This window comes from Lithobates pipiens, unplaced genomic scaffold (assembly GCF_037356315.1).
Source record: "Lithobates pipiens isolate NorthernLeopardFrog02 unplaced genomic scaffold, aLitPip1_a1.2 Scaffold_27, whole genome shotgun sequence".
In the NCBI taxonomy this organism is placed as follows: domain Eukaryota; kingdom Metazoa; phylum Chordata; class Amphibia; order Anura; family Ranidae; genus Lithobates; species Lithobates pipiens.
This window is the reverse complement of record NW_027507788.1, coordinates 16,207,766-16,232,010: the sequence shown is the minus strand read 5'-3', so window position 1 is coordinate 16,232,010 and position 24,245 is coordinate 16,207,766. Positions and strand designations below refer to the sequence as shown.

Here is a 24,245-nt window from a genome sequence, read left to right as displayed (position 1 = left end):
GTATACACAAACACACACACACAGTATACATAAACATGTTTCTATTGGCTGAGAAGGTACTGGAGAGGTGGGGCAGCTATAATCTCTGGATTTTTAGACCAAAAAGATGTCGTTAAGGGACATTTCAGAGACAGATGTAAAAAACAAAACAAAAACACAAATTTCTCAAATTTCTACATACTATCCCTGGTTTTACTAAGGCTGGCAACCCTGATGGGGGCCCCTAGTGGCATGGGGCCCTCGGGCAGTGCCCGAGTGGCCCAATGGTCAGTCCGCCCCTGTTCCTGTTGCACTGGATACATATGCCTTGGAACTCTTGTACTCAATAGTTACACTGTACAAACCCCATAAAAATTTTACGTTTTCAACTCAAGGCAAGAATTTGCTTTGATCAAATTGCTAAGAATCGGGCACTTCATCCTATTAAATACCATAAAGGAGTTCTCTATACATCAATTGCTAAAAAAAGTCAAATATCAATCAGCCTTATAAACTTATCAATTTTTAAAAACTATAAAAAAAAAGTAACTTTGTCAGCAAGATGGTAACTGCAGAACCCAAGATCCCAACATGGAGGACAACTGCCCCATCATTGCAGAACATCTTCGTATCAAAGTTTATCCCTTGGATAGTGTACATCTGGTTTTCATAAATGTCACAAAAGCTTCTGGTGGCACAGCCACGCACGGTATAGTTTAATATCATTGCTCCTGGAGATGAAAAAACAAAAATAAAAACAAAAAACAAATTTTAGAGAGACAATGAAAGAGATACTAAAATTGATGAATGTTTTTCTTTTAATATAGATGAGCATTTGGGTGAGCGGATATCTCCCCATCAATAGCCACCCTTAAAGCGGGAGTCCGCCGGGAGTCCGCCATTTTTTTTTTTTTTAAAAGCCAGCAGCTACAAATACTGCAGCTGCTGACTTTTAAAATAATGACACTTACCCGCCCAGCGCGCCCGCGATGTCGGCACCCGAAGCCGATCTCTCGATCGTCTCTCGGGTGCTGCCGCCGCCATCTTGGGTGTGGGAATCAGGAAGTGGAGCCTTTCAGCTTCATTTGCCAGTTCCCTACTGCGCATGCGCGAGTCGCGCTGCGCAATAAGGTTGGTCCCCGCTGTCTCTGGGATCCGTGTGTTTCCCAGCAGGCAGCGGGGGACCTTCGGAAAGGGGCGTAGATTCTGTGGAAAGGGGCGTACCTTCTGCAGAATCTATGCCGGAAGTGGGTGCAGATACCTGTACTGTACAGGTATCTGCACCCCCCTCCCCCCTGAAAGGTGCCAATTGTGGCGCCGGAGGGGGGGAGGATTCCAATGAGCGGAAGGTCCACTTTAGGGTGGACCTCCGCTTTAATTTATAATAACCAGTTCATTTTTGTTCAGTTTGTTCTAGGTCCAGACTAAGGTGAATACCTGTTACTGTTACATCCAATTGACCACATTTGGTTTCATTTCCGGTGCACTCGACTGTATTACTGACCATGTGGGAAGACCGACACATCAATCTATTCTTACGTGAGTTCACTGGAGGCACTTTTTTAAGAAGAAAAAAAATATAATTAAACACTTAACAAATATAACTGATAAAAAAAAAAAAATGGTTAAAATAAAATGAATAAAAATCAGTTGAAAAATAATAGCTATGGGGAAAAGGAGAAGAAGGTGTGAATTAGGGCTGACTAAATTTAACTAAAACCTTATACAGGGTTACATAGCTGCAATTTGTTTTAAAAAAAAATGAAAACTTTTGCTTTAACCAGTTGAGATCCGCGCTATACCCGAATGATGGCTACAGCGCGGATCTGCTTTGCCGGGACAACGTCTATTGACGTCATCCCGTGCATGAACGGCCTGCACGCCCCCTGAGGGGCGTGCGCGACGCGCTCTGTGATCGGCGAGTCTATGAGACTCGCCTGATCACCGATCCGTGCAAGGGGTCGATCCTGACCCCTTACCACGTGATCAGCTGTCAGCCAATGACAGCTGATCATGTGATATAACGGAGCCGGTAATCGGCTATTATTCCTCCTCGCGTTGACAGCGCGAGGAGAAAAAAAAAGAGCCGATCACCGGCGGCCGTGATCGGGACGTGCCGCCCATCAGTGCCCAGCAGTGCCACCTATCAGAGCCACCTATCACTACCCATCAGTTCCATCTATCAGTGGTTCCTATCAGTGCCCCTTAGTGCCACCCATCCGTGTCACCCATCTGTGCCACCCATCAGTGCCATCTTATCTGTGCCCATCTTTGCCCATCAGTGCCACCTTATCTGTGCCCATCGGTGCCGCCTTATCTGTGCCTATCAGTGCCCACCAGTGCAGCCTATCAGTGCCCATCCAATGCAGCCTATCGGTGCCCACCAATGCAGCCTATCAGTGCCCACCAGTGCAGCCTATCAGTGCCGCCTTATCAGCGAACTTCAATGAAGGAGAAAAATGACCTGTTTGCAAAATTTTATAGAAAACTATTAAACATGATTTTTAATTTTTTTTTATTTTGCTTTTTTTTTTTGTTTGTTTAGCAAAAAATAAATCTCCCAGCTGTAACTAAATACCACCAAAAGAAAGCTCTATTAGTGGGAAAAAAATGATAAAAATTTCATTTGGGTACAGTGTTGTATGCCCGCGCAATTGTCATTCAAAGTGCATCAGCGCTGAAAGCTGAAAATTGGTCTGGGCAGGAGGGGGGTTTAAGTGCCCAGTAAGCAAGTGGTTAACTAACATTATGGGTGGATCAAATGAAACTCCTGCCCATAAAAGAACATGTCTGAACACATGTTAACAATAGTATTGCTACCGTATTTACCGGCGTATAAGGCGACCCGACATAGAAGGCGACCCCCCCCCACTTTTCGATTTAAAACTTTGGTTTTGTGCTGTACTCACTGTATAAGACGACCCCCATTGTGCGGTAATACCGTATGCCCAGAAACGAAGTCGGCGTCGGGTAACATGCTGTTTCACAGTATACATACAGTATACCATCCCTGAGCCAATCACAGCGAGCTATGCATTCTATTATTGAATACAAAGCCTGCTCAGATTGGCAGAGGCTGTAACATCATCAGCCCGCGCCCTCTGACTCTCACAGCCAGTCCGAGCAGGCTACTGTATGTAGCCTGCTCGGATTGGCAGAGGTTGTTACTCCAATCCGAGCAGGCGCTGTATTCATTAATAGAATACATCGCTCGCTGGGATTGGCTCAGCGGTGTATACTGTATGTATACAGTATTACCGCACACTCTGGAGGGCTTAACATTAGGGCCGTCTTTAATATTGATTGGGCCCTGGGCAAACATTTTCATGGGGCCCCCCCAGGCAATTTCACTTTCAACCTGCTCTGAGACATACAATAAATAGCAGCTGGACTTTAAATCAGTTTACTGTATCAGATCAGGCAGCGATTGCGATTCGTTGCCAGCAGTTACAGCATATCATTACTGCTTACTGACTGGTTGCTAGAGGTTACAGCACACATTACGGCTCACTGATTAGTTGCTAGAGGTTACAGCACATCATCTCCTCACTGCAGAGGAGCATGATATACATAGGAATGCCACCTTTATTTACATATCAATGCCGCCAACCGCCGCTATTTACACATGAATGCCAGTTATTTACATGTAAACACAGGGTCTACAGGTGAGTCATCTGTACACATCAACAGGGCAGAGCTGGGCAGCATTAGTAGCAGCACTTCACACTGAGATATCAGGACACAGCACGGGACTAAAACTTCAAGGGACAAGGGAATTTAAACCGGGATAGTTGGCAAGTATGAGGCAGCTGCTTTGGGCCCCACAACAATGACAGGGCCAAGGGCAGCTGCCCCTTTTGCCCTGCCTTAAAGACGGCCCTGCTTAACATCCAGCGGGCGGCTGGCATATGATATCCCTAGCTGTATACCTGGCGTATAAGACGACCTCCGCTTTTTGCCCAAATACGGTACATTTTGTTTTCCAGCAAATAGTGTTGGCTAGAGATGGGCTGAACATGTACCTGTATGTCATTTCGTGCAATAGTCAGTGGGGACACGCGCTGATTGGCCAGAGTGGGAATCAATCAGTTGGTTTCCGGTGGACGCGATGTTCGCTGGCCACCCAAAATCACTCCTCAGAGACACAGAACGGTGAGCTGCCGATGTAAACAATTCAGATCGCCGTTCTGATAGGCATGAACAGAGTGATCTTGTGTTCCTGCTAAGGAACATTCAACATTTTGCTAAACATTTTCCCCTAAATTCAATTACCAGGCCCTTCAGGTCTGGTATGGGTATTAAGGGAAACCCTGTGTCAAATTTAAAAAAAATAAATGACGTGGGGGTCCCCCTAAATATCCATAACCAGACCCTTCAGGTCTGGTATGGATAATAAGGGGAACCCCCGCATCAAATTTAAAAAAAAAATTGACGTGGGGGTCCCCCTAAAAATCCATACCAGACCCTTTATCCGAGCACGCAACCTGGCAGGCCGCAGGAAAAGAGGGGGGGGGGACGAGAGAGCGCCCCCCCCCTCCTGAACCGTACCAGGCCACATACCCTCAACATTGGGAGGATGCTTTGGGGGTCTGTGACCCCTCAAAGCACCATGTCCCCATGTTGATGGCTTCAGAACGTACTGATGAAACCAATCGGATTTACCGAACGTGACACGGTACTTCCGCTTGCTACACAGCTTCGTAGCTGCATTTGTTGTTTGACTGTCCGCACAGACCCATATTGTGGTTTGTGCCGTTTTTATCCTGTCTTTAGCTTGTTTTTAATACATTTTTGGCAAACTTCACAATAGGAGTTTCTGAGTATTTATCTCAATTTTCGAACACTTTCTGTTTTTTTGATTTTTGTTTTTACTGCTGGATATTTCATCCCTAAAACACTTTGATACTTTTGGATGTTTTTTGATTGGACCACTAGCCGAAAGTTACTTATGGTTGTCACCAGGACACAGCATTTCTTATAATTTTGTGATTATTATTTTCTCATGTGCATTTTTGTGATTGTTAATTTCTTATTTGCACTTGCACTCTAAAGGGAGCGCGGTTTGTAAATAACTCGTTAATTATTATCTTTTTAACTTATCCTTATAACGTGCTGCTCCTATATATATGATTTTAAAATATATTTTTTCATTTAATTATTTAAAAATATTTTTTCAAAAAATATTTTTAATTGAATAGAGAGCGACATTATTCTCTTTTTTCACTTATCCTTATAACACGCTGCTCCTATATATGATTTTAAAATATATTTTTTCATTTAATTATCAAAAAAATATTTTTCTTTTAATAGAGAGGGACATTATTCTATTGTTTAATTAATTTTAATTATTTAATTATTTAAAAATATATATATTTTTTTTTAAATTCATTTAATAATTCAAAAGTTTCCACCTGCGCGGTTTGGTGGTTTTTACCATCTATATTATATGATAACATTTTTTAAATGTTAGGATCTCTTACTTGTGTAGACATAAGAAATAAAACTGCATCCCTATCTTTCACCAATAGGGGAGTTCAATAAAGTTTTTTTTTTTTTTTTTTTTTTAAGAAAATATGTTGCCGATCTCTTTCTGAAAATGCTAGTTCTATGGCTGCTCTGCTGGTTGTCTGGCTTTATTTTTTTCCCGAAGTAGTGACTTGGAACAGATAGGCGTGTTTTCTCCAGGTCAGTAATTAATAGTATTGAGATCAGAGCCTGGGGAGGGATATTTTCAGAGGCAATGGCGGCCTTTGTGTTTCCCTAATGATAGGTTGTCCTACAAGCACAGAAGTATTTCATCATCTTACTGAACGCTCAGCAAACTTGTGTGCAACTTACAGGTAGGGAAGGGTGGAATGCAGTTATCGGTATAACAACACGAAGTCCCCGTCCTCAATCTGTTGTCCTTGCTGGTACTCATGCTTCCATTCATATTACAGTATGAGCGAGGTCTACAGCTTAATTCATATTCCATGCTAATTATTGTCTCTGTGTTTGTTAGATAAAAGTAGAGTTAAAAAGCGTGTAAGGTCAAAAAGAAAAAAGAAAAAGAAAAGAAAAGAACAGTACATCTCTTCAATAAATACGCATTTTACTATGTTTTATCTTTTAACCACTTAAGCCCCGGACCAATGAGCAGCCAAAAGGACCAGGCCCCTTTTTGCGATTCGGCGCTGCGTCGCTTTAACTGACAATTTGCACGTCGACGTGCGACGTGGCTCCCCAAACAAAATTGACATCCGTTCCCGCCCCCCCCCCCCCCCCCCCCACAAATAGAGCTTTCTTTTTTTTTTTTTTATTTAAACATTATTTTTTATTGAAAGATTTTTCAGAAATACAAAGTGTAAACAGGTACAAAAATAGAACATAAAATCTGAAATAAACAATACAGTCAGTTGACAATAATATGAGACAATGCAGGTTTGTTGAGAGCAGCTAAAAGTGGCATACATAGGGACACTACATTAACTGATATCAGAGTATGTGTCTACATAGTTAACTGCATTGCGGCCGGGGTCCGCACCACATCCCCCCCGGAGGCGCCCCTTCCGGGAACTAGCTGCACCCCCGAGGGAGGACATGCGCGAGACCTTTTTAGAAGCTCCTAAGCCGCAGAAAAGTCGGCCACATATATTTTTATCAGGTGGGTTGTGTAGAGTGGGCCTTTGAGTACCGTATTGTTGTAAGGTATAAACGTTCATAAATACAGTTGAGCTGTATGTACAGTAATTAAACAGAAAACATAAAACTATAACTGGGGAGGGGGAAGGGAGGGGGGAGAAGGGGAAAGGACCTCAAGTCAGGTCCCGTATAAGGAGACTGTCTTGCAGTTGCCTAAGTGTATCTAGAGCCTTAAATATAGAAGAAAGAAAAAAAAAAAAAAAGCGTGGCGTATCAATCAGTGTTACATGTTAGTTTTATACCAATCGCACCAGGGTTGCCAGTTATTTTGGAAGGCAGAGCGTCTGCCCGAGAGCGTAGCTAATATAAGTTCATAGGTGTAGTGGGTAGAGAGGATTCTGATAACTTCTTGGACTTCAGGGGGACGTGGAGCTTTCCAAACTCTGAGAAGGGAAAGCTTGGCTGCTAGAAATAGGTGGGTTACAAACTGCCTAAATGAAGGGGGAATATCCTCAATTCCTACGTTGAGAAGAGCTAAGGCCGGAGTGGGGGGGGATCGCTATGCCCGTTACCTGTCTAAAGATCAGAAATACGCCCCTCCAGAAGTCAGCTATCCTATTGCATGACCATAAGGTATGGAATAAGGTTCCGCTTTGGGAGCATTCCCTCCAGCAAAGAGGTGATACTGCGGAATTAAATTTGGCGAGACGGAAGGGGGTCAAGTACCACCTCTGTGTGGTTTTGTGAGCTAGCTCCCAAAGAGAGGTACTCTTAGTAGCAGCATAGGTGTAATGGATGGCCCGGTCCCATTGATCCTCAGAGATCGAAATTTCAAGATCCCTTTCCCATGCCAACATGGGCTCTGTCTTAACCAAAAATGATTTGTCGTTAATAGTTTCATAGAACAGAGAAATACCACCTTTTTTCGTACATTGAGCATTAAGATATTGTTTAACCCGCCAGTAGACCACGCAAGGAGGGATAGGCTTTCTGATAAGATATGATTGTATACGATAGTATGTAAAATATTCAGAATGAGGTAAACCATAGTCCGTCTGCAATTGAGCAAACGGTTTGATTCGGGGGCCATCAAAAAGATCCGAGATCCATTGTAATCCTGAGCTGTGCCACCTGTGTAGAGACAGCTCTGGGATTAGCCAGGTCAACATTGAGATAGGCCTCGCCAATTGAGAGGTTGGGGTGTTGTGTGGGTGTGTGGAGGTCAATAGTTTCCAGGAGTGCAGTAATGCTACTATGGGGAGTGGGAGGTCTGGCGGGACTCGCTCTAGGAGAGGAAACGCGAGTGCCAGGTTTAGCAAGCTGCCATTGGGTATGCAGTGACGTTCTATGTCCCCCCAGAGTGAGGTCGGCACAGTAGCGAACCAGTCCCTCATTTGCGTTAGAATAGCTGCCCTATAGTAGTCTATTAGCACAGGAAGGCCAAGGCCACCAGCTCTTCTAGTTTTGCTCAATCTCTTAAAAGCACTCCTGGCCTTCCTACCCTCCCAGAGAAACCGTGAGAGTAAAGATTGAAGGTTGTTAAAGAAGGAATTAGGGACTGGTATGGGTACTGTCCGAAAAATATACAGTAGCTGAGGAAGTAATTGCATTTTAAACACCGCCAGTCGCCCCGACCAGGAGAGTATATGCTTGCTAAGAGATAAAAGGCCCGATTTCAACCTATCTGTAAGAGGAGTGTAGTTGGCTTTAAAAAGTTGTTCAGGGGAGGGAGTTAAAGTGATCCCCAGATAAGATATTCCAGAGTCTTTCCAAATATAAGGGTAGCTAGCCTGCAGTAATTTCCTATCATGAAGGGGTAAACCTAGGTCGAGAACGTAGGATTTAGTTGTGTTCACTTTATAGTATGAAACTTTACTAAAATATTCTAGGGTGTTAGCGACTTGTGCTAGTGAGGTTTTGGGTTTAGTAAGCATAAGGATCACGTCGTCGGCGAATAAGCCTATGACATGTTTGTGGTTGTTCACCTCAAAGCCGCAAATCTTAGGGTCCTGTCTAATGTAGGCCGCCAGAGGTTCAATAGTCAGATTAAAAATCAAAGGGGACAACGGGCACCCCTGGCGGGTACCGTTCGTAATATGAAAGGGTTTCGACAACATCCCCGAGGAGTAAACTCTAGCCGAAGGGACGGAGTACAGGGCCAATATAGCCGACAAAATATAGCCTGTAAAACCAAATGTTTTTAGTGCCTGCTCCATATACCCCCAGTGAACCCGGTCGAACGCCTTCTCCACATCCAAAGCAAGGAGCAGAGAAGGCGTTCGCCGGGCCCTCGCCAAATGGATAATATCAATCGAGCGTCTAGTGGCATCCGATGCCTGTCTCCCCATGGTAAAACCTGACTGGTCAGCATGAACAAGATTAGGTAGTATTGGCATATACCTTTAAGTCATTGTTGAGCAGGGATATAGGCCTAAAGTTTTGAGGTGTCTCTGGGGGTTTGCCCGGTTTGGGAATCGTGACAATAACAGCTTCTAACATTTCATGCGGAAAGAGAGCAGAGGCAGCGGCATTCTCAAATACCCTGAGAAGATGTTGGCCCAGAATCATTTTGAAAGACTTATAATAGTCCCCAGTTAGCCCGTCAGGTCCCGGTGATTTGTTGAGTGGAAGGGTGTCTATGGCCCTGTATAGCTCATCAATCGAAAAAGGCTTATTGAGGTTCTCTACCTGGGTATCAGAGAGCTTGGGAAGCTTCATCAAGTCGAGAAAGGTCAATATGTCTTCCTTAGTCGGTTGTGGAGTGGAGTTGTCTAATTGTAATGCCGCGTACACACGAGCGGACTTTTCAACATCCAAAGTCCGAAGGACTGAGTCCGTCAGACTATCCGATCGTGTGTGGGCTGCAACGGACTTTTGACTCGCCAAAGTCCGAAGGACTTTAGAATATGGAACATGCTTCAAATTTTTACGAAGGAACTCCGCCGGACCCGGTCCCCTTAGAAAAATCCGCTCGTGTGTATGCTACTCCGACGGACTAAAACCGACGCTAGGGCAGCTATTGGCTACTGGCTATGAACTTCCTTATTCGAGCCGAGTCGTACGTCATCACGTTCGAATCCGTCGGAGTTTAGTGTGATCGTGTGTGGCCAAGTCCGCTCAGCCGAAAAGTCTGTCAGAACTCCGTCGGAATTCCAGCAGAACTCCGACGGAACTCCTTCGGAAGTCTGTCTGACATAAGTCCTCTCGTGTGTACGGGGCTTAAGTTGTACAGGGAATTATAGTACTCACTAAAAGAGTTGGCTATCTGCTGAGGATCGTAGGTCTTTGAGTGGGTTTTGGTGTTCAATAAGTAAGGAATTTTGGATTTAAACCTCTGGCCCTGGAGTCTATGAGCCAAGGCCTTGCCGGCCTTGTTACCTGATGAGTAGAAGGATAATTTAAGCTTTTTCTCAACCTGTTCAAATTTATGGAGCAGTAATAATCTAAGTTCATGTCGCAAAGTGCTCAAGGAAGAATGGAGGGCCGGGGTGAGGTTGGACTTATGCAAACTTTCTAGGGTGGTAATTTTGCTCAGAAGGTCATCTATCTGCCTCTGCCTCTGTCTCCGTAGCCGCGCTCCCTGTTGAATGAAAATACCACGGATAAACGCTTTATGTGCATTCCATGTTATAGCAGGAGTGACCTCAGGGGTAGCGTTGAACCGAAAAAACTCGGACAGGTGGTCCTCAAGAATACGTTTAGTGGTGGTGTCATGGATTACTCTGGAGTTGGCGCGCCATAAATAGGCGGCTGTAGAGGGGCTGCTATCTGCGATGGTGACCAGCACGGAAGCGTGGTCTGACCAGGTAATGGTGTTAATTTTAGAATGTGTGATTTTTTGGAGGAGCCACCTATCCGAGAGAAAGAGATCAATCCTGCTATATGAGCGATGCCTATGAGAGTAAAATGAGTAGTCTCTCTCACCGGCATTTCTACACCAGCCAAACATCAAAAATATCATTTTTGCGAAGAAAGTTTCCCAGAGCTTGAGATCTTCTAATGGTAGTACATGTTGAGTCAATAGTTGGGTCGGGCACAACATTAAAGTCCCCACATATCAACAAAGCTCCCTGCTTAATTTTACAAATTTTGATCATAAGTTTGTTCAAAAAGCGAATCTGATGCACATTGGGAACATAGGTATTAACCAGCGTGTAACGCACATTATTGATATCACAAACAAGAATTACAAAACGACCGTTTGGGTCTATCAATTCCTGATGCAGTTGAAAAGCAACAGTATCTTTAATCGCTATCATGGTTCCACATTTCTTCTTGTGGGCGTTAGAGTAAAAATAGTGTTGAAAACCCTTAATCGAACATCTTGGAGGGGAGACTTTGCAGAAATGTGTCTCTTGGACGCACAGTATGTCACATTTCGAAGATTCGGACTCTTTCCACAAGGAGAATCTTTTTGCCGGGTGATTTAGCCCATGAGCATTAATAGATAAGATGTTTAGAGGCATTGGGACTCAAAGATTGAAAGCTGAATCGAGGTGCATATTTGTACTCACATAACAGTGGGACTTGGTGCTGTCTTGGCAAGCAGGGAGATAGGCGCAGTAGGTGGAGCGACTTTTTCAAGTTATCAACAAGTATGAGGCTCGTAAAAGGTTCAAAGTGAATGGCAGCTGGTTCTTGGCATAGCATGGCAATCTCCTGGGAAAAAAACAAAACAGGGAGAAGAAAACTGGAACAGAAACATAAAGTGAATAAAAGGAGGGTCATCATAACCCGTGTGCAGATCTTATCTGCTCAAGTAAGTGGGGTCTGCAATGACCAACAAAGCACGGCTCCATCAAGCGGGCCCCAATAGGGACAATCGGAAGAAATATCACAGTCGGCAAGTAGCATCAAAGTAGGTTGTGGAAAACAAAAGTGAGGGAAGTCATTCAATCAGCAGATGAGCGACTTTTAGGGCTGTGAACATCAGGAGGGGAGGAGGAATCGTCAGGAAGAATCTTCCATTTTCTGAGTAGTTGGAGACCTTTATCCGGTGTGGAAACCACGTAGTTGGACCCATCTCTGTGGATAACCAGTTTGGTGGGGGATCCCCATTTGTAGTGGATATCATGGTTTCGTAGCACTTTGGTAATGTTGTTCAGGTTCTTGCGCAACATTAAAGTGTGCTGTGAAAGGTCAGCATAAAATTGCAGGTTAGAGAATTCCGTATTGCGGTGGTCCCCTCGCCTGGTCATTTGCATCAGGCGATCCTTAGTTTGAAAAAAATGCATCCGGAACAATACATCTCTAGGGATATTTTCTGGAATAAAGGACGGTTTAGGGATCCGGTGGATCCTATCTATGGACATCTCAATTTGTGAGAGATCTGGCATGAGAGTGGATAGAAGCTTAGTAACATAGGAGCGGAGCTCCGCCGGAGTCACAGATTCAGGGATCCCCCTCAGTTTCACATTATTCCTCCTGGCCCTGTCTTCCAGGTCTGCTAATTTGGCTTTGATCCACTGTTGGTCCTCATCGACCGAATCGTGGGAGTCAATCAGGTCGTTGATGGTATTGGCATATTCCCCCATCTTATTTTCAATATGGCTCACTCTTTCCCCCACCTCTTTAAGCTCAGTCCCAAAGCTGCGCATGCAGGACATCATGTCTGTGTGTATGGTGCTGCGTAGTGAGACAAGCATGTCTTTAAGGGTAGTGTCCAACACTGGCTGGTTAGTGGTGGGGAATGAAGTGATGGAGTCATGTAATTCCCTCGTGTCAGCTAGTGAGTCAGTAGGGGATCTCACCTCAGCCTGGAACGGCGTCTCCGAGTGCTCCCTTCTACTTCTGGTCTTAGCTGGGCTTCTACTCAGCGGGGTGGTTGCCCGCGAATCGTCCGGGGAAAGTTCGCCGCTAGCGTGGCTCGGTGCCTCTCGATGATCCCAGGGTTTATGTGGGAGAAGCGGAGTGGAGGCCGCATCGGCGCCATCTTTAGCATGCTGTCTGGGCGGCTGGGCGAAGTACGCCGTCAGCTTTCTGGGATTTTTCTCCGTTCTTTTGCGACGGGTCATGTTGGCGAGAGGTGCCCAAGGTAGATCGCCTAAGTGGGGCTGGAAAAGGAAGCCGCTGTGGTCCGTGAGCCGCTAGTTTCGCCCGCTGTGCGTCGGAGCTCCAGTGCTAAGCTGCCATCTTGGCTCCGGTCAAGCCACGCCCCAATAGAGCTTTCTTTTGATGGTATTTGATCACCTCTGCGATTTTTATTTTTTTATAAACAAAAATAGAGCGACAATTTTGAAAAAAAAAAATTTTTTTTTTACTTTTTGCTATAATAAATATCCCCAAAAAATATATATAATTTTTTTTTTCCCTCGGTTTAGGCCGATACGTATTCTTCTACATAAACATCGCAATTAGCGATTATTGATTGGTTTGCGCAAAAGTTATAGCGTTTACAAAATAGGGGATAGTTTTGTAGAATTTTTATTAATACATATATATATATATTTTTTTTACTAGTAATGGTGGCGATCAGCGATTTTTTTATTGTGACTGCGACATTATGGCGGACGTTTTTGCTATAATAAATATCCCCAAAAAATATATATAAAAAACATTTTTTTTCTCTCAGTTTAGGCCGATACATATTCTTCGACATATTTTTGGTAAAAAAAAAATCGCAATTAGCGATTATTGATTGGTTTGCGCAAAAGTTATAACGTTTACAAAATAGGGGATAGTTTTGTAGAATTTTTATTAATATATATATATATATATATTTTTTTTTACTAGTAATGGCGGCGATCAGTGATTTTTATTGTGACTTCGACATCATGGCGGACGTTTTTGCTATAATAAATATCCCCAAAAAATATATATATAAAAAAGAAATTTCCCTCAGTTTAGGCTGATACGTATTCTTCGACATATTTTTGGTAAAAAAAAACAAAAAAAAACGCAATTAGCGATTATTGATTGGTTTGCGCAAAAATTATAGCGTTTACAAAATAGGGGATAGTTTTATAGCATTTTTATTAATATATATATATATTTTTTTACTAGTAATGGTGGTGATCAGCGATTTTTATTGTGACTGCGACATTATGGCGGACGTTTTTGCTATAATAAATATCCCCAAAAAAAAAAAATATATATATATATATATATATATATATATATATATATTCCCTCAGTTTAGGCCGATATGTATTCTTCTACATATTTTTGGTAAAAAAAAAAATCGCAATTAGCAATTATTGATTGGTTTGCGCAAAAGTTATAGCGTTTACAAAATAGGGGATAGTATTATAGCATTTTTATTAATATATATTTTTTTTTTACTAGTAATGGTGGCGATCAGCGATTTTTATTGTAACTTCAACATTGTGGTTGACGTTTTTGCTATAATAAATATCCCCAAAAAATATATATAAAAAAAAAAAAAATTCCCCTCAGTTTAGGCCGATACGTATTCTTCGACATATTTTTGGTAAAAAACCCCAAAAAAACGCAATTAGCGATTATTGATTGGTTTGCGCAAAAGTTATAGCGTTTACAAAATAGGGGATAGTTTTGTAGAATTTTTATTAATATATATATATTTTTTTTACTAGTAATGGCGGCGATCAGCGATTTTTAATGTGACTGCGACATTGTGGGGGACCCATCGGACATTTTTGACACATTTTTGGGACCATTGTCATTTATACAGCAATCACTGCTATATAAATGCAGTGATTCCTATGTAAATGACACTGGCAGTGAAGGGGTTAACCAGTGGGTGGCAGTGTAGGGGTTAAGTGTTCCTAGGGGTGTGTTGCTAACTGTGGGGGGGTTGGGCTTTCATTTAGTGTACACTGATCTCTGCTCCAATCACATGGAGCAGAGATCAGCGTCACTAGTTGCTAGGCAGAATGGAGAAATGCTGTTTACTCGGCATTTCCTCCATTCGGCCGCTCCGTGAGACGATCGCGGGGATGCCCGCGGCGATCGAGTCCGCGGGTCCCGCGACCGGACTCAGGGGGGTCCCGACCAGCGAGGAAGCGCACTGCCGGCGGCGCGCTCCCGATGGTAGGGCGGCATTGAATATTGGACGTACCTGTACGCCAATATGCCTGCCCGTGCCATTCTGTCGACGTACATCGTCGTGTGCTGGTCGGGAAGTGGTTAAAATCCAGATATACACCATCTCACCCTGCTCTGCACATGCTCAGTCCCTCTTTATTTTTAGGGCACTGTGCCGAATTTGTAGAGGCCGATCTGTCTTAAAGATTTATTGCTGCTCAGGGGTCTGGGCTTCAGCAAAATGACAGCCTCTAGAAAGAGGAAACAGGAACATTCCTGGAGGCAATTTACAGCACACACCAATATCAGTGGCATCATTATTAATGTGACATGAACACTATATTATCAAAAGTATTGGAACACCTGCCTTTACACACACATTAACTTTAGTGGCATCCCAGTTTGGTTCATACTGTCCAATGTTGAGTTGGCCCACCCTTTGCAGCTATAACAGCTTCAACTCTTCTGGGAAGGCCGTCCACAAGGTTTAGGAGATGTGTCTATGGGAATGTTTGACCATTCTTCCAGAAGCACATTTGTGAGGTCAGGCACTGATGTTGGATGAGCAGGTCTCCACTCTAATTCATCCCAAAGGAATCAAAACATTCCCATAGACACACTCCTATACCTTGTGGACGGCCTTCCCAGAAGAGGTGAAGCTGTTATAGCTGCAAAGGGCGGAGCCAACTCAATATTGAACCCTACGGACCAAGACTGGGAGGCCATTAAAGATAATGTGTAAAGGCAGGCGTCCCAATACTTTTGGTAATATAGTGTACGTTCCTTGCTAAAGAATTTCTTTTTTTTTTAAAGTTGTTATGGGTAAAGATCCATTTTAAATTATTACATCCTTTATAAAATAATATAAAATGATTATACTCAAATGCAGCCCTGTTCTCTTCACAGATATCCCGACTCCAATAAAAAAAAAAAAAAAAAAAACAGTGACCCCCTATTAATATACATATGATTATTATGCACTTTTTTATACCTGTTGTGATAACAGTGTAGAAAGAGATACACACTTCATCTGATGAGCAGGGCAGTGATATTCCATCGCACGGGAAGCCCAGCTGGTGAACGCAACTTTTGCATAAGATGCAGAAACCTGGTGTTCAAACATATATTTCAAGTATTACTATAGCATTTATTTTTTATTTTATTTTTAGTTTTGAATAGAGTAAAGAATGATTAAACCCTTGTCAGGTTTTTTTTTCCCCAGCTGACATGGATGAGTCAAACCATTTAACACTGGCAGGGGCGATTTAAAAATGATCATCTTTTATTCTCATTCCCCAAATGTCCCAAATTCCCCGGGACCGTTCCGGGATGTGAAGCACGTCCCGAAGTCCCCGGCAATGCATGATTTGAAAACACAAGTAACTTGTGGGGGGGGTTGGGGAGAGGGGCGGGTAATGGATAGTGGGCACTTTAGGATTGGATAGGACTTGTGCTAAAAGGAGGGTTGGATATGAGATCCATCCCCCTTCATCTCCCCCCTTCAACCTTTCTCCCCTTCCGAAAGCGCTCCCTAGTACCTACCTCGGTGAAGATATTTGCCAGCACCCCATGGAACGACACAAATCGTGTCCAAACGGGTGATTTATTACACAACAACAACACAAGGATAGTGCAACGTTTCGGAGCCACGCAGGGCCCCTTCCTCAGGCATGTGATGACGAAGGGGCCCTGCGAGGGCTCCGAAACGTTGCACTATCCTTGTGTTGTTGTTGTGTAATGAATCACCCGTTTGGACACGATTTGTGTCGTTCCATGGGGTGCTGGCAAATATCTTCACCGAGGTAGGTACTAGGGAGCGCTTTCAGAAGGGGAGAAGGGTTGAAGGGGGGAGATGAAGGGGGATGGATCTCATATCCAACCCCCCTTTTAGCACAAGTCCTATCCAATCCTAAAGTGCCCACTATCCATTACCCGCCCCTCTCCCCTCGGTGAAGATATTTGCCAGCACCCCATGGAACGACACAAATCGTGTCCAAACGGGTGATTTATTACACGACAACGAACACAAGGATAGTGCAACGTTTCGGAGTCGCACAGGGCCCCTTTCGTCATCACATGCCTGAGGAAGGGGCCCTGCGCGGCTCTGAAACGTTGCACTATCCTTGTGTTGTGATCATGTAATAAATCACCCGTTTGGACGCTATTTGTGTCGTTCCATGGGGTGCTGGCAAATATCTTCACCGTGACTTGAACCAGTATCCAGCTGGTTGTTGCCGCAGCACCCAAATCCGAGAGCGCATCCAGGAACGTGTGTGATGGGAATATGAAGTACTACTAGTACCTAACCCCCCCCCCCCCCAAATCAAAGAGATGTTGGCTGCCACAGAGGGGACAGGCCCAGGCACCCCACAAGAGATGTATTGCAATTGGTCCAGGTGCCCAAGCTAGTGCCCCCCATTTCAGGCAAGTTAGTGGAGGCTCCAGGACACACGGCTGGTTCACGTCATGAATCGCACAGGAGCTCGCTGTGTATTTTGTGCGATTCACATGTTTTTTTGGGAGGGAATGGGATTTTTTGCTAAAAGGTTACACTGGGGGAGAGCGTTACTTGTGTGGGGAATTTTGCACTCTCCTTACCCCTACACTGTGCATTACACACCCCTGACTCCTGCACTCTTTTCGTTTTGTACTCCTGATTCCAACTACGCATTGCACACTCCTGTTCCCTGCATTCTGTACATTAACCACTTCAGCCCTGGAAGGCTTTTCCCCCCATAACCTCCCTGGCGGTATTCCAGAGTGTAGCTCGGGGTGAGATTTCAGTGCCAAAAGCGGTAACCCCGAGCCAGACTTGGGATCGCATGACAGGATCCATGTAGAGCAGGGGTAGGGAACCTTTTTGGCTGAGAGAGCCATCAACGCCACATATTTTAAAATGTAATTCCCGTGAGAGTCATACAATATGTTTAAAACTATTTTTTTTTTTAATCGACTAATTTCAATTATAATTGTAATAACCACGTCATCTCCCCCACTGTAATATCCACGTCATCTCCCCCACTGTAATATCCACGTCATCTCCCCCATTGTAATATCCACATCTCCCCTACGATTGTCTGCTTGCTTACCACTACACAGGCAGGCAGATCCATGAGCAGTTGAGTCGCGTGATGATTACATCAGCGCGCCGCTCACCTAGGCTGCCGCCGGGTGTACCAAGATGGCCGCAGCTCCGGGGCTAGGCCGAAGCTGTGGCCTATCCTATTGGCTCAATCCACGAATCGGCACACCACGCAATCCGCAGATTGAGATGTGAGAGCCAGATGCAGCCATCAAAAGAGCCACATCTGGCTCGAGAGCCATAGGTTCCCTACCCCTGATGTAGAGGTTATTTACCTTGTCCCCAGGATCCTGCGATGTCTCCCCGTTGTGACCTGCGAGCCGCTGCGTCCCGCTCAATCTGTCACAGTGCCGGTGTTGTGTCAAATACTGTCCCCTGTCGGATAGTGTGTGCCCTGTACTGCGCTTGCACAGTACGGAAGACAAGGAGACGCTGAAAGTCTCCGAAGATGAACGGGTCCAGGTTCAAGCCCCACCATCCAAGTGGACATAGAGTTAGAATAAAAAATTGGCGAGTGAAGCGAGGCCGTGCCCGAAGTGTGGCGAGTGAAGAGAGCCCGCGAGGGGGCCCTGTTACTAACTGCTACTGTATGTCCACTTGGATGGTGGGGCTTGAACCTGGACTCAGTGCGCAGGCGCCGTTCTTCTTCGGAGACTTTCGGAGTCTCCTTGTCCTCCCTACTGCGCAAGCTCTGCGCCTGTGCAGTACGGGGCAGACACTATCCGATGGGGGGAATGTTTTTGGCAGAACACCGGGCTCCGTTCCCTGCGAGCGTTGCGGGAGTTCACCACCGAATTCAAAAAGTAAAAAACACAGTATAGATACAGTATACTGTAAACTTACAGATTACAGCACTGTATCAAATAATTACACATCCCCTTTGCCCCCTAGTGGTCTGTCCAGTGTCCTGCATGCAGTTTTATATTATAAATACTGTTCTTTCTGCCTGGAAACTGGAGATTGTCCATAGCAACCAAAAAATGGCCCTTCACGTCAAAAGTGCTTTTAGACCAGCTAGAAAATAGCAATAATAAATTAGAATAGTTACATAGTTAGTCAGGTTGAAAAAAAACACAAGTCCATCCAGTTAAGCCACAAAAAAAAAAAAAAATTATATATATGTATATATATATATATATACATACATACATACATACATACATACATATACATATATATATAAATTCACTTGCAGAATTGAGCGATAGTGATTTGTGGGGAAATTCATCATCAACACTAAAAGTAATGACAGTGACAATTCTGCAACTGAGCAAATTTCAGTGTTTTTGATTTGGTTACATTATTGAATAATTTCTATTATTATTATATTATTATTTGTTATAATTATTTATAGTTATTTATCATATAATAATTTAGGATTTCGTGTTTCAAACTTTATCACACCCGGGATGTCTACTAGACTCTTGTTTGGACAGATGTAAGTGAGTTGTTTCTAATGTCGCGTACACACACGATCGGCATTTTGGTCGGAAAAAGCTCTGATGGTTTTCCCGACGGAATTGCGATGGGATTCCGCTCAAGCTGTCTTGCCTACACACGGTCACACCAAATTCCCGACCGCCAAGAACGCGGTGACGTACAACACGTACGACGGGACTAGAAAAAGGAAGTTCACTACCCAGTAGCCAATAGCTTCCGTCTCATAGTTGAATCTGAGCATGCGTGAGTTTTTGTGCGCCGGAATTGCATACACACGATCAGAATTTCCGATAGAAAGTTTTTCCTTCTAAAAAATTGAGAACATGCACTCACATTTTTGCTGGCGGGAATTCGGACAGCTAAATTCCGATGGAGCATACACCTGGTCCCATTTTCCGATGAAAAGCTCTCATCGGTCTTTTGCTGGCCGAAATTGCGATCGTGTGTACACGACATAAGAATTACAAGCCTACGATATAAAACGACAAAATTCCATGTAAAATAATGGCACCGTTTTCAGCACCTAAAATCTGAAATAATCACCAGGGAGGTTAATGACCAGGCCATTTTTTGCGAAACGGCACTGCGTTATTTTAACTGACAACAGGCGCTGTACCCAAACAAAGCTTCCTTGTGATGGTATTTGATCACCTCTGCAGTTTAAATTTTTTGCGCTATAAACAAAAAAATGACTGTCAATTTTGAGAATAAAATAATATTTTTTACTTTCTGCTATAATACATATCCCAAAAAATAAAAATAAAAAATAAAAATGTCTTCGTCGATTTAAGCCAATTTGTATTCTGCTACTTACGCGATAAGAGTATATTGATTGGTTTGCACACAAGTTTTAGCTTCTACAAACGATGAGATATATTTATGGACTTCTAACTTTTTTTTATTGCTTTTACTGGTAATGCCAGTGACTTTTAGTGGGACTGCGACATTGCGGCGGACAAATATGATACTAAGGAAAACTTTTATTTCGGGACCAGTGACGTCAATACAGTGATCAGTGTTAAAAAAAATGTACTGATCACTGTATAAATTACACTGGCAGGGGAAGGGGTTAACTACAGGGGTGATCAAAGGGTTAAGTGTGTTTTCTAACTGTGTAGGGAAGTACTGACAGGAAGAACACAGAGATTGCTTTCTGATTACTGGTTCCTGATTACTAGGAACAGAAGATATCTGTATAATTCCCTGTCAGAACGGGGATCTGACTTGTTTACATAGGCAGATCCCCTTAACTGTGGAGCGATGGTGGGTGGCCAGCAAACATCAGGTCCACCAGACCCGCTGATTGGCTCCCATGCAGCGAGTGAGCGCACGCAGTATCTATTGAATGAAACAATGTATAGGTACATTGTTTTGTGCAATAGAGCCACCCTGCCACAGTATATACATGGTCTGCTGTCTTTGAAGTGGTGTTCCACCCCCAAAAAAATTTTTTTTTTACTCACCTCTAAATGGCTGTTGTTAGGGGGTCCCTTGTAGTCTTCCTCCTTCAGTGCCTGGGCTCTTGACGTCACTTCCCCTTGGTGCAGGAATGGAGATCAGCTCTGCCCCCTCCATCTTGTCAATCATCTGGGACATGTGACAGGTCCCAGATGATTGCGCTGGCAATCAAGGCGCGTGGCGCCAATCGCGCCCACAGTTACAATGCCAACGCCGCCAAACTGAGGGGGAGATGAGCGGGGCTTCGATCCCCCTGCATCGCTGGACCCTGGGACATGTAAGTATCCGATTAGTAAAAGTCAGCAGCTGACTTTTATTTATTTATTTTTTTTAAATGGGAATCCCGCTTTAAGTGTTTAAATATTCCTTACCCCTGAATTTTGTCCATTACGTACTCCTGGAATCAGGGACGTGGGGTGAGGTCAGTGGCTGGTGAGGCACTGGCTAGTATCAGAGCCACATACACACAGGTTACATACACCACGATCGTTAGAGCGAGAGCAATAATTCTAGCACCAGACCTCCTCTGTAACTCTAAACATGTAATGCCCTGTACGCACGGTCAGAAATTCCGATGCAAAAGGTCTGATTGGATTATATTGTCGGAAAATCTGAGAGCAGGATATAAAATTTTCCGACAAAAAAAATCTGCAGAAAAATTGGGCTTTAGGCACTGGTTGTGGTGCCCAGAACCAAAAATTTTCTTAGAAGCTATTAACATGAACATTGAGGATGAATAGGATAGTCACTCAGCATAACAGGATAGTTACTCAACATCAGTATAGGCAGTCTTCAAGGGATTTTACATTCATAAAAAAATTAATTGGTTTCATCAGCCTCAGGTGCTTGGTAGCTGGTGATCCAAGACTGATTCACTTTTATGAAGGTGAGCCGATCAACCGTGTCTGTGGACAGGCGCACTCTGTGATCGGTTACAAAGCCTCCAGCAGCACTGAATGTGCGTTCAGATAGAACGCTGGATGCAGGAGAGGTCAGTAGCTCAATTGCATACTGTGCAAGCTCTGGCAAGTGATCCATCCTCAAGACCCAGTAACCCAATGGATTTTTGGTTGGAAAGGTCTCCAAGTCTAATCTTGCCCCAAGGTATTCCTGTACCATGTAAATCAGACGCTGGCAATGGTTGCTGGAACAAATCAGACCTTGGAGCTGCGGACTAAAAAACGCATCGTTCTGAAGGCCACCTTCTCCACCGCTCCTTCTGTGACTGACCGAAGCCTCAGCAACATGATGTCCAGGAGGACCAGGAGAAATTTTAATCTCCCAGGCTCTGGAAACGCATTGCAGAAACCTTTCTGCAAGGCCGCCCGAATATGTTTCATCCTCTGCTCCCTCTGCGAAGGCTGGATAAGTTCTGCAACCTTACCCTTGTAACGTGGATCAAGAAGGGTTGCCAGCCAGTACTGATCCCTCTCCTGGATACCATGAATCCAAGGGTCCTTTCACAGGCTTTGAAGTATCAGGGAGGCCATGCGGCATAGGTTTGCTGAGGCATTCAGTCCAGAGTCCTCTGGGTCACTAGGGACGATATGATCTGCAGCCACCTCCTCCCAGCCACGTACAAGTCCATGGGACTGAAAACGATCCCTTGAAGACAGCTGCTGATGCTGAGTGCCAGGCTCCACCTCCATGCTGACACATTCCTCATCCTCCTCCTCTTCCTGTGTGATTGGCGGGCCCGCAGGAATACTATCTGGATAAAGCGGACCTTGAGAGGTAAGGAAGTCCTCCTCTTCCTCCCTCTGTTCTGCCTCAAGTGCCCTGTCCATTTTTCCATGAAGTGTGTGCTCCAACAGGAAGACAAGAGGGACATTATCACTGATGCATGCACTGTCACTGCTCACCATCCTCGTGGCCTCCTCAAATGGTGACAGGACAGTGCATGCATTCTTGATCAGTAGCCACTGGTGTGGCGAAAAAAAGCCAAGCTCCCCTGACCCTGTCCTGGTTCCATGCTCGCACAGGTAGTCATTGATAGCCCTCTGCCACATGTGCAGCTGCTGCAGCATTGCCAACGTTGAGTTACACCTGGTAGGCATGTCACAAATGAGGTGATTCTTGGGCAGGTTGTATTCCTTTTGAAGGTCAGCCAGCCAAGCACTGGCATTATATGACCGGTGGAAATGCCCACAGACTTTCCTGGCCTGCCTCAGGAGATCTTGTAAGCCCAGGTACCTGCACAAGAACTGCTGCACCACCAAATTAAGGATGTGAGCCAAACAGGGAACATGGGTCAAGTGTCCCTGTTGGAAGGCGGAGAGGAGGTTGGTGCCATTGTCGCAAACCACCATTCCCAGCTGAACCTGGCGTGGCTTCAACCACCTCCGAACCTGCCGCTGCAGAGCTGCCAGAATCTCTGCCCCAGTGTGACCTAAGCAGACCAACTCAAGCACCGCATGGCGTCTTTTTGCCTGAGTGCTTTCGTAGCCCCTAGAATGCCTAAGGAGCACCGCTGGTTCTGAGGACAAATCTGCACAGGAAGAGGCCATAGAGGAAGAAGAAGTGGAGGGGGTGGAAGAGAGGGGTATGGCAGAATCACCACTACCAGCATTTTGAAGGCATGGTGGTGGCACAAGCTCCAACATTTCTGCACCCTGTCATGCATCCTTCCTAGCTGCCAGCAGAGTTACTCAGTTACCCAGAGAGGTCCGCCTTGATCTTTGGTGTGGGTCTTTTAAGTACTGTTGCCAACGAACTGCATGAGAGCTTCTCTTCTCTTAGCCTGGGTGACAGAGGATGAGGAGGATGAGGACGGCTTTGTGATCTATTCTACCAACTCTGCATGTTGTGGGTCAGTGTTTAATGTTGATAAATGTAAAGTTCTGCACTTGGGGCCTAAGAATATGCATGCATCATACATACTAGGGGGAGTACAACTGGGGGGGATCCATAGTGGAGAAGGATCTGGGGGTTTTGGTAGATCATAAGCTCAATAATAGCATGCAATGCCAAGCTGCGGTTTCCAAAGCAAGCAAAGTCCTTTCTAGTATCAAGAGAGGTATGGACTCCAGAGAGAGAGATATAATAGAGAGAGATATCATTTTTCCCTTGTTCAAATCATTAGTAAGACCTCATCTGGAATATGCAGATCAGTTTTGGGCACCAGTTCTCAAAAAGGATATTGGGGAACTGGAGAAAGTGCAGAGAAGGTCAACCAAACTGATAAGAGGCATGGAGGAGCTCAGCTATGAGGAAAGATTAGAGGAACTGAATTTATTCACTCTTGAGAAGAGGAGATTAAGGGGGGATATGATCAACATGTACAAATATATAAGGGGTCCATATAGTGAACTTGGTGTTGAGTTATTCACTTTACAGTCAACAAAGAGGACAAGGGGGCACTCTTTACGTTTAGAGGAAAAGAAATTTCATCTCCAAATACAGAAAGGTTTCTTCACAGTAAGAGCTGTGAAAATGTGAAATAAACTTCCTGCAGAGGTGGTTCTGGCCAGCTCAGTAGATTGCTTTAAGAAAGGCCTGGATTATTTCCTAAGTGTACATAATATAACGGGGTACTAACATTTATAGGTAAAGTTGATCCAGGGAAAATCCGATTGCCTCTCTGGGGATCATCAAGGATTTTTTTCCCCTGCTTTAGCAAATTGGATCATGCTCTGCTGGGGTTTTTCGCCTTCCTCTGGAT

At 44.4% G+C, this 24,245-nt stretch overlaps 1 protein-coding gene across 1 annotated transcript in view; it reads right to left on the bottom strand.

Moving 5' to 3' along the window:
* Positions 1-351: 351 nt before the first annotated feature.
* Positions 352-24,245, bottom strand: part of LOC143933366 (phospholipase A2 inhibitor and Ly6/PLAUR domain-containing protein-like) — a 36,957-nt gene continuing 13,063 nt past the window's right edge. Inside the window, exons 2-5 of the mRNA XM_077456234.1 lie at positions 15,596-15,712; positions 5,818-5,967; positions 1,417-1,536; positions 352-710 (exon numbers count right to left, since the gene is read on the bottom strand). Of these exons, the coding sequence (XP_077312360.1) occupies positions 505-710; positions 1,417-1,536; positions 5,818-5,967; positions 15,596-15,712 (593 nt within the window). The 3' untranslated portion in view covers positions 352-504. The remainder of the gene's footprint in view (positions 711-1,416; positions 1,537-5,817; positions 5,968-15,595; positions 15,713-24,245) is intronic.